At 37.6% G+C, this 13,344-nt stretch overlaps 1 protein-coding gene across 1 annotated transcript in view; it reads left to right on the forward strand.

Annotated features, from left to right (window-relative positions):
• Nucleotides 1-13,344, forward strand: part of DENND5A (DENN/MADD domain containing 5A) — a 72,161-nt gene that overhangs the window by 41,379 nt on the left and 17,438 nt on the right. Inside the window, exons 7-14 of the mRNA XM_010563802.1 lie at nt 596-811; nt 1,740-1,974; nt 2,440-2,590; nt 3,225-3,318; nt 6,413-6,544; nt 8,181-8,333; nt 11,551-11,635; nt 13,047-13,131. Coding sequence (XP_010562104.1) covers nt 596-811; nt 1,740-1,974; nt 2,440-2,590; nt 3,225-3,318; nt 6,413-6,544; nt 8,181-8,333; nt 11,551-11,635; nt 13,047-13,131 — 1,151 coding nt within the window. The remainder of the gene's footprint in view (nt 1-595; nt 812-1,739; nt 1,975-2,439; nt 2,591-3,224; nt 3,319-6,412; nt 6,545-8,180; nt 8,334-11,550; nt 11,636-13,046; nt 13,132-13,344) is intronic.

Here is a 13,344-nt window from a genome sequence, read left to right on the forward strand (position 1 = left end):
GCATTTTATTTCATTAAAGATTACTCTGGGCTGTGCAGTGATGAATTGTGCAATACGCTGCTAAGGACTTAGGTTACAGGAAACTAGCTACTAGACATGCACAGCTTCTTTTTACTGTGCATTTCTGTATTCATTTGAAAGCTGGTATGTATTAAACTGTAACAGTACTAAGCTTGGGCTTGTATTACACCAGAGACAAATATGTATTTGCCTAATATGCAGGGGTAGTAAAAACCCCTAAAAAGCCTATGCAGGTGATTAAAGGGTAAAAGAAAGTAAATTAAGTATATGGCATATGTGGGCATGTATATGGTTGTTATCTATCCTTTTTTAATCTAAAGCATATCCAGTGCAACCAGTACTAAAGGAGGTTATAGTTTATTATTGAAATTAGAACTTTTATAGACAAAGATTTCTTTCTAGATTTTTCTGATGTTGCTGTTTTATTACAGTGCCTGAAACTATAAGTAATTTTTTTTTATTGGAATGTTGACTTGAGAAGTAGCAGTTGAATGGCAGGTTAAGATCTTGTATACCTAGAATACCTGACAAAGCAACAATACAATTTTTTTTGTGTGTTCCCTTACTTTCTTAGTTGGAGGTGCGAGAGGAGACCAGTAGCAAAAAGGATCTTAAAATTCAGTGTGATGAAGAAGAATTCAAGATTTACCAGCTGAACATTCAAATCCGTGAAGTTTTTGCCAATCGCTTTACACAAATGTTTGCAGATTATGAAGTATTTGTCATTCAACCCAGTCAGGACAAGGAATCTTGGTTTACAAACAGGGAACAGATGCAAAACTTTGATAAAGTAAGTTGTGGTAGGAAGATATGTCAATGTAAAAAGTAAAACGGTATTCAAACCTAAGACTTTGTTTATTGGGCCATAAAATGGAAAACAGTACTGTCAAATTTGTAACTTCTTTCTTAAATTCCAGTGTTCCCCAAGAGAGTCACATCTTGTATATTTTGTGGAAAAATGTATACATATCCACACTTAGAGAGATAAAGATACTCTTTTAAGGATACTGTAGAAAGATACAGCCTGCTGGAGAAAAATATCTTAGAAAGCCTCACTTTATGGCTAACATCTACATTAAGATTAAATATTACTAGTGAAAATGATTTTTTTTTTTTTTTTTAACCAGAGGAGTTGCTGAATATGTTAATGAATAAAGCCATGACCCACATAACACTTGTGTACATGTGTACCAAATGTATTCCTAGCTCTTTTCTAGGGAAACACAAGACCCAGTTCTTAAAATTTTACTACTGTCTTCTTTATTGGAGACCGGATATTTGTCAGCAGGATAGTTCACGTGGGTGGAGATTATGTTGCAGCACTGCCTGCTAAAATGCTAATCTGATTCCCATCAAATCGTATGCAAAGGTTCTCATCAACTTCATAAGCTTTGAGCCCAGCCAGAAGTACATAATATCCACACCTGCGGTACTGTTGTTGTGGTTTCCTGGGATTCTGTTGAAATTTTTAGAAAATTAAGGAAATGGTAAAATCACAGTTTGATAATTATTGTGCTTTATAGTAGGTGATTGTCATGGAGCTGAAGATTTCATATAGACTGCCTGTTTCGGAGATAGAATTGGTGTGTGTAATAAAACTAGGCTTTAAGTGGCACCAAAGCACTCTAATACATCCTTGATTAGAAAAATTCGTGGGTTTGGTGGGTATATCTCTCTCTGCAGACTCCCAAATGGTCTTATCTCTTCTTCTCTGTTAGGCATCTTTCTTGTCGGACCAGCCTGAACCTTACTTGCCTTTCCTCTCGAGATTCCTGGAGACCCAAATGTTTGCATCTTTTATTGACAATAAGATTATGTGCCATGATGAAGATGATAAAGACCCTGTTTTGAGAGTATTTGATTCTAGAGTGGATAAAATTAGGCTGCTAAATGTTAGGACGCCGACTCTGCGCACATCTATGTATCAAAAGTGCACAACCATTGATGAGGCTGGTAAGAGTAATAAGCCACTTTATTGACACTTAAGAAAATACAACTAGTCAGTCCTGTTTGTTAGATACATTAGGTTAAAGTAAAGTAATGATTCATGCTTTGAAACCTCAAAAAATACAGATCAAAAAAGCTGAGGTGTAAAGCTTAAGTTGGGAACTAAATGTTATATAGGAAGCTGAAATGTGAGATGAAATTAATGTAAAATTTAATTGCGCTCAACTGTTTTCCTGCATGCTTTGTGTGAAAAATGTTTGAGCTTAAGAAGATAAACATTTTTCTCCTTTTGGTGGTAGTTTTTTGATGTTTAACACACTCTTGTACTAGTGTACCCGTTCGGGTCAATAAGAAACTTCCAACTCCTCTCCTAAATTTGAGATCTGCTTTTAGTTGAGGATGTGTGATTATAGATACATGTGTGATTAAGACACCTTAAAAAAAAAAAATTTAACTTTCTTACTATTTCAGAGAAATCTATTGAATTAAGGCTAGCAAAAATAGATCACACTGCAGTCCACCCACACTTGCTGGACATGAAAATTGGACAAGGGAAATATGAGCTTGGATTTTTTCCGAAGCTTCAGTCTGATGTTTTATCCACTGGACCAGTAAGCAACAAGTGAGTAAGCTAGGACAACAGGTGCTGGATCTTGGCAAGATCTATGGAATGGTACTAAAACACAGATACTAGAAGGCAAATTCAGTATCTTTTTTTTTTTTTTTTTTTTTTAGTTAGAACAGATCAGATTATGTGGGTGGGTTGTGTGTGGTGGGTTTTTTTAATGTCTCTTTCTTCGTTTGTTTTTTCTTTAAGTCCAGACTTCGAGAAGCAAATTACTTAAAGCCTTATTATGTTTGAGGTTATAGTTGATGTACTTTGAGTTACTTATAATTACTGTTGATATAAAAGCAGATGTCCTTATTGGATCTCAGTTAAGAGCTAGCAAATATTTTAGGATATCTTCTTATAAAAACTTTGAAGGAAGAGGAAAAAGGTGTAAATTGTAACTGGGTATCATAAAAGAATAGAAAAATACGAAGCAGGTGTATGTGATCTAGTTTTCTGAAATCCTTTGGTTGCCCAATGTTGGATTGCTCTGCAGAAATTCTTTGTGTTTATTTGCAGCTGGACTTTGTCTGATGCAATTGATGTCAAAATGTTCAATATACAATAAAATAGAAACTTACTTCCTCCCTTGCCACTGTCCTTCACCTATCTCTTGACATCTGCTTAATAATATTCCTCCATCTAGGTGGACAAAGAGAAATGCTCCTGCACAGTGGAGACGGAAGGACAGACAGAAGCAACACACAGAACACCTGCGTCTTGACAATGATCAGAGAGAGGTGAAAATTGTTGAACTATAGAGATCTGGGTTGTTTTTTTTTCCTAATTGTCTGACTAATGCTCTGTAACCTTTTAGAAATGTCTAGACAGTTACTTGCAGTCCATCTCTGCTCTCCCTTATGTGTATTTAATACAAATGAGGTTCTTGGTCCTTAGCAGACCAAAAATACTTAGTTTGCTTATTCTAAAATTTACGCCATTTTTACGCCCTCTCAGGACAAAATTATTTCATCCCATGTATAGGAGAGTTCTCTGAAAACATCAGCACACGCTTTAAAGGAAAAAAAAAAAGTGGGGGGCTAGGGGGAAGGGGGGAATTAATATTAACAGGTTTTAGCCATCTATCTCCTGTCTCTAAATAACTTGGTCACCCTGTGCTTCTTTTATATATTTGATGGAGGAAAGATAACTACCTCCAGAGAGTGATTAATTTAATCCTAAAATCAGAAACATTGCCTTCTGGAGTTGCCTGTTTTTCTTCTGTAGACCATAAAAGAAGTCTTAAGGTGGCAAATTGACACACAATCTCATTCTAAGGTGGGAATGTGAAGCCCACCCATGCTCTCAGGTATGTGTCTGTTTTTACACAGCACAGTCTGATGCTGATTTACGCGCCTTCTGAACTGATAACTTCTCTCACGAGTGCTTCTACAGCTGACACAGTTATTCTTTGTGGTGAAGGGATTTTGAAAGATCTAGGTGATGTGAACTAATTACAGTGCAGTTTCTGATTCATATGATACAGACTGCAAACTGCTACACCGGGTGTTGATTTATGGGTAATTCCAAGAATAATCTGGTTTAAAATATCAGCTTTTTTTTTTTTTTGTTTAGTAACCCCAAAGCTTTACTTTTGTTAATATGTATGTTGTTCATTGAAGACAATGTTCTCTTGGCTTGTTAAATATCTTCAGAAAAAACTTCATTTGGAATTTTAAAGTAGTCTCGTGTCTGTTAGGATAGTGTTGTCAAAATCCACTATCTTTGTCTGTCCAGTTCATTCTTTTATGGTAGTGATGAGTTTAATTGCCTTTCCAGTGTACTGATTTCCAGAATTTTCTCATTGGTTTGTTAAAATTTTGTTGAAGTGTAATGTCATCTATGTCATTCGTAGCCATGTAATAGAAGAATGTCTGCATATAAAAAAAACGAGGAGTAGCTTCTGGCTTTGACATGTCCCATATGCTCAGATAACTCTAAAGTACTTTTTACTTAGAAGCAACAGAAGTGAAGAATAGTTGATTTGTAACCTCATTATTGCTTTTAACAATTAAGATGTTTAGCACATGTAAACTTCTGGTAATTACAAAGGCAAAAATCTACCTCTAGTCTCTGGGGTTTTTTGTTTGTTTTGTTTTTTAACTGACTCTTCACAAGTTGATGATCCTATAGGAGTTACTCTGTCACATGAGGCAAATAATTTCTGAGGAATAAAAATTACAAATACATGCTCAGGTGAGGGTACCAACTGCTAGGTTAATCTCTGCTGGTGTTCCAGGGTTTTATGCTGTACTTTTTTGATTACATACTACTGACTGAACATTCACCCCCTCTCCCAGGTGAAGCAGAGACTTTCCTATTAAGTGTGAAAGAATGGGGAGGGAGCCCTTCTGACATGAACACTGGGGATCAGGCTGAGCAGGAGGCAGTGGTTTCAAAGTGCCATGTAGTGAGTTTTGGACATTGAAGCTTTGGGGCAGCCAACAAAAATCTGTGGAATTGAGACTTAGTGGCTTTTAACTTGCAAATATTTGTGCCCAGTGGAGGGCAGAGTTTACACCAATCCAGTGACTGAACACCATATTTTCTTTTTCTCATTTCAGATTCATTACTTATAAATTTATTTTTATGTTGAATGCTTGGGAGTTCTGCACTGTATTATGTCTTCACTCTTCTCCTTTTCTGTTTTGCATGCTTGCTTTTATTACTTCATATCCGCTTACCACTTTCACTTTACACGGTCTGCTTGGCTTTTTGCTACCAACTTGTCCTGCCAGCACCTGGACTTTTCCATGTCAGAGCTTCAGTTGCAGTTATGTTTAGACTGGGACCAGCATGATTGGCCCTTCATACCTTCTATAAAATCTGTGTCAGAGCGTTATCTGGTATGTCCAATGCACAATATGACTGTAATCATAGTTCTGGATAAAGATGCTTAATTAAATGTATATATCATGGCTCTGTAGTGCAAGGCTGATGGAGAAGATGTGTTTTTACCTCTTTGCGTATCGTATTTGACATATTTGTCTAGTCACTGACTTTTCAGTTGGTCATTATTTCAGTGTAAGCTAGAGAAGTTACCTATTAATCTTGAAATATGTACTAATCCTGAGTATTCTGTCAGTGCCTGTACAGGACTTTATCACTTATTCACAGTTAGCCATGCCCCAACCAATCTGTGATCACCTGGCTTTCAAAACATTTGTCATGTTATTCTTGTCTCTGAGGTGAAAACAATGGCAACTCCTTGATGGCAGAAAAGCTCTTTCAAGTATAGTGAGTTCAGGAAATGATTTTGCTCAAAAATGCAGATGGTTCACAGCTGAGAGCTGTTAGTAGCATTTTGCAGCTGCTTCCTGAAAGACTGGGAGGGTCAATAAGAAACAGAAGCTTTGCAGGAATGCAGGGCATAGCACAGATCTCGGATCTTGTCAAGTTCCAGGCAAAGTTTTCTTGCAGTACCCATGTAGACTAGTCTGCCATTTGAATAGTCTTGGTCTGGGTAATTATTACAAACTTTCATTTTATATGAAAGAATAACAAGGCAGTTCTTAGTGGTGGAGAGAGTAGTTGATTCTCTATGCATCTAAATACCCTTGGCAGTTGTATTATGTTTTTGTTATTCAACAGTGTGTGTTCTAATACTAGGTAGACAGCGTAAATGGGGATTTGACCTCCAGTGAAATAGTACCTTATGTGTCTCAGCCCAATATAGTACTGGACATAAAAAGGGGCCTTTTCTGAAAGAGGATGTGATCCCTTCCTCTTCATTGCACAGGGGTGGGTTATAAAGGAGAGATTACCCTTTTCTCTTGGCAAAGTACTCTCACTTGCACTTTTATCTGTATTTGTCCATTTTCTACCCCAATACAGAAGTATATCCAAGAAGCCAGGAATCTGGGCAGCACTATTCGGCAGCCCAAACTGTCTAACCTCTCTCCATCGGTAATTGCACAAACAAACTGGAAGTTTGTAGAAGGCTTGTTGAAGGAATGCCGAAATAAGGTAATACAAAGAATAATTCTGTTCTCTTGCACCTCATATCCATCCTTTATGGACCATTTTGTGGCCAATATGTTTGAACCCCACTCTTCTGCCATCTGTTTCTGCTTTATCCCTATAAAGATTTTTGCACGGTAGTGAGAAATTAATGAAGAGATAACGTATTTAGAAATTCTGCAAGGAGTGGAAACGTTATCAAGCAGATTTATGATAAAGAATGCAAAATGAAAGAAAGAGGTTGAATATTCTGATGGGTCTTTATCATCCCACAGCCCATGTCTATAATAGCATATTTCAGTTATTGCTAATGAGACTATACTATTTCAACAAGAGAGAATATTCCAAAAGAGGAGGTTGTGGTGAAATGCAGGAGCTTTTCTCATAACTAAAGGAAGTGGGTTAACAAACTTCTGAAACATTAAGTTTTCAAGCACTTAACAAAGAAATTTGGCATTAGTTTGTACACATGCTTCACCAGTATATATTTGACAGTATATTAATCTGAATTAAATGTTAATGTTTACACTAACACAGTAAAGAGAATAATTATCATATAGACACATTTCTTGCCTTAAGTCAGTGGAGGTAATATAGGAATTGTATACAACTTTTCATAAAACCGTGTTCAATATGTGCATCTACTTCTGATTTCACTTTAGTTTTCTGTATATATGAAACTGTCCAAATAATCCCCTTCACTTAATAGAGGCATATGACGGTGAAAATCCTTGAAGATAAACTTGGCTCTTTCTCTGTGGGAATGCAACTCCAGTGAATGTAGTGAGCCTGCTGTTAGCAGAGAGAGAAATTACCAGGGGAGGTGAGGAGGAGAAGAAGCTAGAGACTAGCTTGGAGTTCTTCATCTCAGCTAAGACTGTTCACAGGTGCCTAAGGGAGTATTACTCATTTGAGAGCTACTCTAGAATAGCAACAGAGATGAAAAATGTGTAAGAGATGAGCAGAAGTGATTCCCTAGTCATTTTTCCCTCCAGGCAGCTATATGACGAATACATTGTGACTGGGAGACTGTACTTTAAGAGTTGGTGAGAGCTTTGTTGACTGTTATGAAACTGCACACGACTTAGGAGAATGTGGCTCATCAGGAAGCTCAAGAGATGCACTCCAGAATGGGTTCGATTTAAACGTAGATACCCTTCTGACAGAACGGAGTCTCACGGGAATGACGTATTCCCTGCTCCTTGGAAGTGCTTGTGCACGTTCACCTCCTCTGGGAGGAGGTGGACATGGCATACTGCTCCCAGTCCAGCACTCGCTGGGCTTCAGAAACACCCAAGACCTACGTTGCAGGGCCTTGCTGCTAGGCCTCTAGTTTGTCAGTGTGGGGCCTGCTGTTCCCTTTGCTGGGGTTATTCTGTGGAAGCATATGTGCCCATTTGCAAGCCCCTTGTTAGAAAGACAGAAGAGGCTGTAAAGTGATCAACACTGGTGCTACCATGGCTTGAAAAACAGGGATAAAAGAAACGCAGTCCTGCACTAGCTTCAGAAATACTACATATGCCCGGTTATTCTGCCACATCTTTGCTATTATGTGCTTCCTTGTTGGTTGTTTAAAAAGTGTAAGGGATCTTGGAAGTTCCTGTGGAAAGAACTAACTCTCTTTTGCCTTGTCCTTTTTGAGACCAAGAGGATGTTGGTTGAAAAAATGGGTCGCGAAGCTGTGGAGCTAGGTCATGGTGAAGTGAATATCACCGGTGTAGAAGAGAATACCCTGATAGCCAGTCTGTGTGACCTCTTAGAAAGGATATGGAGCCATGGTCTGCAAGTCAAACAGGTGAGGAACAAACATTCCTGTATGTTGCAGAGCACACTTTCCTGAAGTCATGTTATGCTCTTCCTGTCTCCACTTCCAGAGGATACCTTTTGTGTGTATATAGATGTGTTAAAATACTTGTGTGTGTCCCCAGCCTTTTTTATGTCAGTTACTGCCCCCTTGTCTGTCTCCACTCTTTGCTCTGGGGTATGTGCAAGTGCACACGTAGATGTGTTCCACAGATGACTTCTTGGAAGACTTTCTTTCCATTTGACCTGGGGCTTTTTTGTTTGTTTGTTTCATTTGTGGGTTTTGGTGTTTTTGTAATAGGATGGTAAATAAAAATGTTTCTGTATTCTTAATACTTTCATTAATGAAATTGCATAGGCTGTAAGGCAGCATATGTTAAAGATGCTGTCAATGGGATATGGTATGGGGAATTTTTTTTCATGAAGGATAATTTAGTTTCTAAGAGTAAAACCCTTGCTATTTTGGTTCTTCCTGAATGTTGTAGGGATGGTTAAGTGACATTTACAAGATCACTAGTTAGAGGTGTTGTTTTTTGTATAAAATTAATAATTTTTTTTTTTTGTCATGCTCTTCTGTTTGGAGTCACTTGGGAGAGTAGATGGAGTTTGGAAGGCCTTTATCCTTTCCTCCTCCTTTGTACAAAGGAATAGCAAGGACAGTAAGGATTATAACTTTTTTTGTTAAAGACTGTGCAGAATAAATGTACATAATCCAGACAGCTGTAATTCAGTATCTCTGTTCCCAGCACCCAAGCGCAGGTGTTTAAATCTGCTCTCCTTCAAAATATATATCAGTTCTCTATGTGAAGATTTATCATGTGATTCTCTCCCTTCCCTCTTGTATATCACTTAGGATAGAAGCTGTACTGCTTTCGTCTTAGAAGACAGAGCATCAGTATACTGTGCTTCAACTCAGATTTGGGCCTTTCAGACCACCAGACGGCCAACCCTACATAAGGTTAATGCTTTGGATTGATTGCAGATGTTGGCAAACAGTGCTGAATGGTGGAATAAATAGAGTGGTTCAATGTAATAGAGGCCTGATGGAGAAAGTGCAGTGCATCTCATATTATGATCCACGGTTTTTAAAAACAAAACAAAAAAACCCACCACCAATTCTCTGATGTGCTGGCCTTTATTAAATATGCAAAAGCCTGCTGTTTCATACAACAATTTTATTTTATTTTTCAATAATAAGCCAAGGAAGACTCTTCTTCCTCAATTGGCCGTAGTAATGAGGATGGCTTTCCTTCCACCAATTCCTGCTTTTACCTTTTTCCCTGCTGATAAACGCTGATAGTCCTATATTAGCTACCTACAGATTCTTCCACACCTGGTGAATCCACACCTTCCTTTGCCCAGAGCAATGCAGGAGAGTTGTCGGATGTAGGGTCTGATGACTCAAGTAGTCTGAACTTTCAGGCGGTCTTGGTTATTCCCTTGCCTGTTCTCTGTCCCACTACTTTCCTTAGGCTATCTTCCTTTCCCTTATAGATACAGCTTGCATCATCATTGCTATTTGGTGAAGTTAAAGGAGAGTACCATGATGGTAAAGGAAGTGGGCAGATACATACTGCATGAGTTCTTACATTCATCGTGATTGTTGACATCTATTTGCTGCAGGATCCTTTGTTTGCCGCTTTATGTGATCTGTTGCAGTTCTTCCCACGGCAGCTAGTTGCTGAACACTAGACTGTGTGTGCATGTGTGTGTTTATTGAGAGAAATGCCATTTTGGATGTAACTGTTCCCTGGTTGATATTTTTCATGCTCTCTTTTTATGTTTTTGAGACTTGCAATATTGGCTTTCCATGATGGATCTGTCAGGTACACACATAAGGCATTGAGCTTCTCTGGATTTTTTTTTTTTATCTTCACCACTGAATGCGTATTTTTAATAGATTTTTCTCAACAGATTTTACAGATGCTCTAGGCTTTATCTTCTGGAGGCATGCCACTTCTGCAATAATCCCTCGTGGTCGTTAGTTCTTTATGTCAGCTGTAGTGAGCTATAGGATTGAAGTGTTTAGAGATTTTTTTAAAGATAGTTTTTAAAAAACATATTTCAGAGTTGAACCATAATTACTGTCCCTCTAGGAAGGCGCTTGCATGATTTTAGATGACATTGATAGTGCTGAATTGACAACTGTTGCTTTACGGTCATGGTTTCTTTCTGCACAAAGTTGTAAATAAAAATATGGCTTTGTGATATGACTGCTTTTCTGAAATGCAGAATTGCTAAATCTTTACTGGGATTTCAAGTTAATTTAATAATTTAGGAAGATAAGTAATACTAATTAATTTCCTCTGTAAGTAATTCCAATTAATGTGCTGGAGAGCCCCTGTTCAATTACTGCTGCCTTTCTGTGGCTTTGCAAGCTTTTGGTTTGTCATGCAGAATATTTTAGGATGAAGCCAAGAATCTTTTTAGTTTGCCAGTGAAAGATTTCCTCATGCTCTGCTTAAGCCACCAGAAGTTTAAGAAAGCAACACAATGAGCAAGGTGCATCATTTAACATCATTTGATGGATTTATCTTGGCCTAAATACAACATCCCAAATTTTAACTTTTAAGTTGTTTTTTTAATGTGTAGAGCTGGAGTATTCTTGCTGATAAGCTTTCATTATCCTGGTTGTGTTTTGGGTTGTCTTACTGTGTTTGTGATTATCCAAGTCCTCTGCCTGATGAAATTGAGGGGGATCTTTTGCAGTTCTGAAAATTGACAGCATGCATCTGTAGCCCTGTACCCTAAAGGAAGCAGATGCGCAAGACTTGGTCTGGGTATAAGATGGTTTACTCAGGCTGGCTCTCCATCTCTTGTCATTTCACTGCTGGAGAGGCAAGGAAAGAAAGACACATACTACAGGTTACGGCCTCAGAACTCCACTCCCACATAGAGTTTTACAAGCTTCTAAATGTTTTCTTTTCATGTTAATGAACTATGAGGAATGAAGTTCAATTGACTTTCTCCTGTTACCAGAATCATTAGATCCCAGTAGCTTGACCCTTGCTTTTCTTTCTCAACCTCTTTACAGCTCCCAAGCACCTCCAACTTGTGTCTCATTTTTTTGTTTTTAACAATGACTTTATAGGGAGAAACATATTAAAGCAAGTTTTTGTTATGGCTGATACTTTCAGTGATGATTTAAACTTTTTTTTTTTTATTCAGCTGATAGTGATTTCTTTAACTAATTTTTTTTTTTATTTTAGGGAAAATCTGCTTTGTGGTCTCATCTGTTACACTACCTAGAAAACAGACAGAGAAAAACTACATCAGGCAGCTTCAGTACCTCAGGTAAGATTGGCTTCTGCTGGAAGATGATGATTAAAAAACTATGAGTAAGAGCTGCCTGCAGATTTGCACCATGCAGAGATTGTTTCCTTGGAAATATCCTTCACCCAGTATAACTGAATCAAGTATTCTAGCTGCTATAGAATTAATATGGACCTGGTTTATTGTCTCAGTATATTTTGTGAAAAATAAACTTGTTTCAATTAAGCCTATTTGTTTGGGTCTGGTATCTGACTACTGCAATAGTCAGATACCAGAAATATCTACTATTTCAAAGATAGGCTTTAAAATGGATTGTTCCAATATACCGTCCTCCATGTGACACATAGTCACTGCATGACTGGCAAAACATATTATGTTATTAATGGGGGTGGAAAACAAGTACACGCATATAAAATTGTGCTGTACATCCTGAAGTTTTACATTCTCTCTTGAAAAACAACTGAACAGTAGGCTTATTGTTTAAAAGAAGATGACATTTAAAAAAATATAAAAACCACAGAAGAAACATATTTTAATTTTTGTTATATCAAGTGTTGCAGTAAAAGTAATATTGCATATAAGATCCACTGATAATCTGTTTCTAAGGTTATTAATGTAATTTGTAAACATTACTTCTGGTGTCAGATGGGGGCATAGGGCATAACTTTGGAGTGAGCAATGGGTTTGGGGAAGTGGGGGGTTCTTTTTTTTTTTTTTTTTTTTAAAGTTGCTGTAGGCAAAGAGCTGAGCATTACTAACATGCACAAGGTCCTGTAAGCAATCAGAAACAAAGGTTTGGAAAGTATTAAGGTCTCCTGAATGTCGCTTGCTCCATAGCATTTTTGCATGTCAGACTGAAGTTACAGTCAGTTTTATGCTTTCTAATTTGGGATTGAGGGCAGGGACTGTATTTAATATGCAACTTGATTCCAGAGTGGAATTTGAAAGATAAGAGAAATAATACTGCTTAAAAAACCCAAATTGTGCTATTGTAAAAAGTAGTGGTGTTACAGGAGTGTGCGAAGTTAAGCATAGGATGTGTGGTGTACCGAGTAAAATATGTCCAACACTGTTTTCTGGTGTCAACAGTGCCAGTCAGTTTTACTACATAGAAAGGAAATAGCGTAGTCTTTAGAAAATAATACTTGAGTAGTACATATCTTAAGCCATTTTGATGTCATACCAATTTCAGCTGAATCTAAGCTCATTAATGTGTTAATGCTCGGTATGTGCTGATCTGCATAACCATCTGTGTAGCATATTAGATTTTCATGTCATTTGAAGTGGAAATATGCCACAATGTCTTCGCAAAGCAGCGATTCACCAATAATATAAGAGTGCAAGTTGGTGTTCATTCACCTTCTTTTTTTAATATTGATTTAAAAATCTTTAGGTGGATTTCTACTAATGAGAAATTCTATTCTGAATCTAGGAATACTTCTTGATTCAGAAAGGAGAAAGTCTGATACCAGTCCAGCCATGTCACCTCTTAGAATCTCTCTCATCCAGGATATGAGGTGAGTTTAAACTATTGCAACTAACACAGAAAACCTGTGAGATTTGCATACTTGTTTCTGTGTATAATGTGTACTGTACAGAAAAGACTGTGTTTCATATAGCAGGAGGGGGATGCGGAGAAGGAACCTGCTGAACTGTTTTAAAGTACATAGTGCAACTTCTTCATTGACCTTTACAAAAACATGTTTCATACTGAGGAGATTTTACCTTGC

The sequence above is a fragment of the Haliaeetus leucocephalus genome, unplaced genomic scaffold (genome assembly GCF_000737465.1).
Source record: "Haliaeetus leucocephalus isolate CR32 unplaced genomic scaffold, Haliaeetus_leucocephalus-4.0 Scaffold173, whole genome shotgun sequence".
Lineage (NCBI taxonomy): Eukaryota > Metazoa > Chordata > Aves > Accipitriformes > Accipitridae > Haliaeetus > Haliaeetus leucocephalus.